Source organism: Poecile atricapillus, chromosome 35 (assembly GCF_030490865.1).
Source record: "Poecile atricapillus isolate bPoeAtr1 chromosome 35, bPoeAtr1.hap1, whole genome shotgun sequence".
Classification (NCBI taxonomy): domain Eukaryota; kingdom Metazoa; phylum Chordata; class Aves; order Passeriformes; family Paridae; genus Poecile; species Poecile atricapillus.
This window is the reverse complement of record NC_081283.1, coordinates 2945278-2947926: the sequence shown is the minus strand read 5'-3', so window position 1 is coordinate 2947926 and position 2649 is coordinate 2945278. Positions and strand designations below refer to the sequence as shown.

The following is a 2649-nucleotide window of genomic DNA, read 5'->3' as shown; positions in this document are numbered from 1 at the left end:
GCTTTATGGAATGAGTCAGGGACGGCGCTGGGATTTGGGGGGGCTGATTAACGGGGAGCCGGGGCCGCTCCCGGTGCTGCCGCCGAGGGCAGCGGAGGCTCGGGGAAGGAAAAGCTCAGGCCGGGAATTGCCAGCGGGAATTGTCAGCGGTGATGCGGCGGTCGGGGTGGAGGGAGCGGCGGGAGGGGTTGGGGAGTGGGAATAACCCCGAAATGGGGTGGTTGGAAGCTCTGGGAAAGTCGCTGGAGCTCAGGGAGAGGCGTCAGCGGCTCCCAAATGAAATCCGCGGGGAATTGAGAGGGAAAAAGGTGGGAAAAAGGGATCCGGAGGTGCCGGGAGCTGGGCTGATGTGTCCAGCGGGGAGGATTTTCCCGAAGTGCTGAGGATTCTCCCTCTGGAATCCATTCCCACGTCCCTGTCCCTGCCTTGCAGAGCTCGGGGATGCCCCAGACCTGCTCCAAGCCCTCGGACATGGCCGAGCTCGTCAGCAGCCAGGGCTGGATGGACGAAATGCCGGGAGCCAAGGAGGGGAACAGCAGGAGCGGCCCCTTCGGGCTGCTGCCGGCCCTGACCGAGGAGCACGACAGCGCCGAGGAGGAGGAGGAGGAGGAAGAGGAGGGCGAGAAGCCGAAGAGGAGGGGCCCGAAGAAGAAGAAGATGACCAAGGCCAGGCTGGAGCGGTTCCGGGCGCGGCGGGTCAAGGCCAACGCCCGGGAGCGCACACGGATGCACGGCCTGAACGATGCCCTGGACAACCTGCGCAGGGTCATGCCCTGCTACTCCAAAACGCAGAAACTCTCCAAGATCGAGACCCTGCGGCTGGCCAGGAACTACATCTGGGCCCTGTCCGAGGTGCTGGAGACCGGGCAGACCCCCGAGGGGAAGAACTTCGTGGAGATGTTGTGCAAGGGGCTGTCACAGCCCACCAGCAACCTGGTGGCCGGCTGCCTTCAGCTGGGCCCGCAGCCGCTTTTCCTGGAGAAGCACGAGGAGAAGCCCCCGGCTTGTGAGTCCGCCCTGGCCGGGCACTCTTTTGGCTACCAGGGGCTGCCCAGCCCCCCGTACGGCTCCGTGGAGTCCCACCTGCTGCACCTGAAGCCGCCGGCCTTCAAGAGCCTGGTGGAGGCTTCTTTTGGGAGCCACCCCTCTGACTGCTCCACGCCGCCCTACGAGGGGCCCCTGACGCCTCCCCTGAGCATCAGCGGGAATTTCTCCCTGAAGCAGGAGGGATCCCCGGAGCTGGAGAAATCCTATCCCTTCGTGGCTCACTACCCCTCGCTCAGCCTGGCCGGAGCGCACGGACACGGCTCCCACTTCCAGAGCTCCGTGGGTCGCTACGAGATCCCGCTGGACGTGAGCTACGAGTCCTTCGCGCCCCACGGGGCCGGGCCCCAGCTCGGTGCCATCTTCAACGAGTAGAGGGGTTGGGGTGGGGGGAAATGGGGCGTGGAGATGTTCCCAGGATGGGCTGAGGGACCCCGAGCATCTCTGCAGGACCGCTGGAGGTGGCCGGTGGCACCGCGCTGATGTCCCCAAGAGCCACGGGAGCCGCTCTGAGCTCCCAGAGGTCACTGCTGTGTCCCACAGAGATGCTCCTGAAGGTTCTTCCTCCTCTGGGATGTCCCTCCTGGCACCTGATCCAGCCCCATCCGGCCCTTGGATGGTCCGTGGGACATCCCTGACAGCCCCTGGGGGTGACCGGTGTCCCCTCCCCTCGCTCTGCTGGGGTCTCGGATGTCCCGGTCCAGCAGTGGCCGGGTGGGAACGAGCCGGACACTTGTGGGAAATTCCTCACCTTGGAAACTTTTCCTTCTCCCATCAGGGATGGAGGGAAAACATCCAGGGATGGAGGGACAGTGTCCAGGGATGGAGGGACAGTGTCCAGGATGGAGGGACAGTGTCCAGGGGTGGAGGGACAGTGTCCAGGATGGAGGGACAGTGTCCAGGGGTGGAGGGACAGTGTCCAGGACGGAGGGGCAGTGCCCAGGGATGGAGGGACAGCACCGAGGGATGGAGGGACAGTGTCCAGGATGGTGGGACAGTGTCCAGGGGTGGAGGGAAAACATCCAGGGGTGGAGGGACAGTGTTCAGGGGTGGAGGGACAGTGTCCAGGATGGAGGGACAGTGTCCAGGGATGGAGGGACAGTGTCCAGGGATGGAGGGACAGTGTCCAGGACAGAGGGACAGTGTCCAGGGGTGGAGGGGCAGTGTCCAGGGATGGAGGGACAGTGTCCAGGACAGAGGGACAGTGTCCAGGGGTGGAGGGGCAGTGTCCAGGGATGCAGGGACAGTGTCCAGGGGTGGAGGGACAGTGTCCAGGATGGAGGGACAGTGTCCAGGATGGAGGAACAGTGTCCAGGGGTGGAGGGACAGTGTCCAGGGATGGAGGGACAATGTCCAGGACGGAGGGACAGTGTCCAGGGGTGGAGGGACAGTGTCCAGGGATGGAGGGACAGTGTCCAGGACGGAGGGACAGTGTCCAGGGATGGAGGGACAGTGTCCAGGACGGAGGGACAGTGTCCAGGGATGGAAGGACAGTGTCCAGGGGTGGAGGGACAGTGTCCAGGGGTGGAGGGACAGTGTCCAGGACAGAGGGACAGTGTCCAGGGGTGGAGGGACAGTGTCCAGGGGTGGAGGGACAGTGTCCAG

General features: G+C 64.6%; 1 protein-coding gene across 1 annotated transcript; it reads left to right on the top strand.

Moving 5' to 3' along the window:
* Positions 1-441: 441 nt before the first annotated feature.
* On the top strand, positions 442-1419 carry NEUROD4 (neuronal differentiation 4). The gene has a single exon (XM_058861274.1). The coding sequence runs from the start codon at positions 442-444 to the stop codon at positions 1417-1419; it is 978 nt and encodes a 325-aa protein (XP_058717257.1).
* The last annotated feature ends 1230 nt before the right edge of the window (positions 1420-2649 follow it).

Excerpts from the sequence above, each read along its gene's own strand:
- NEUROD4 (XM_058861274.1), top strand. The coding sequence starts at position 442 with ATGCCCCAGACCTGCTCCAAGCCCTCGGACATGGCCGAGCTCGTCAGC.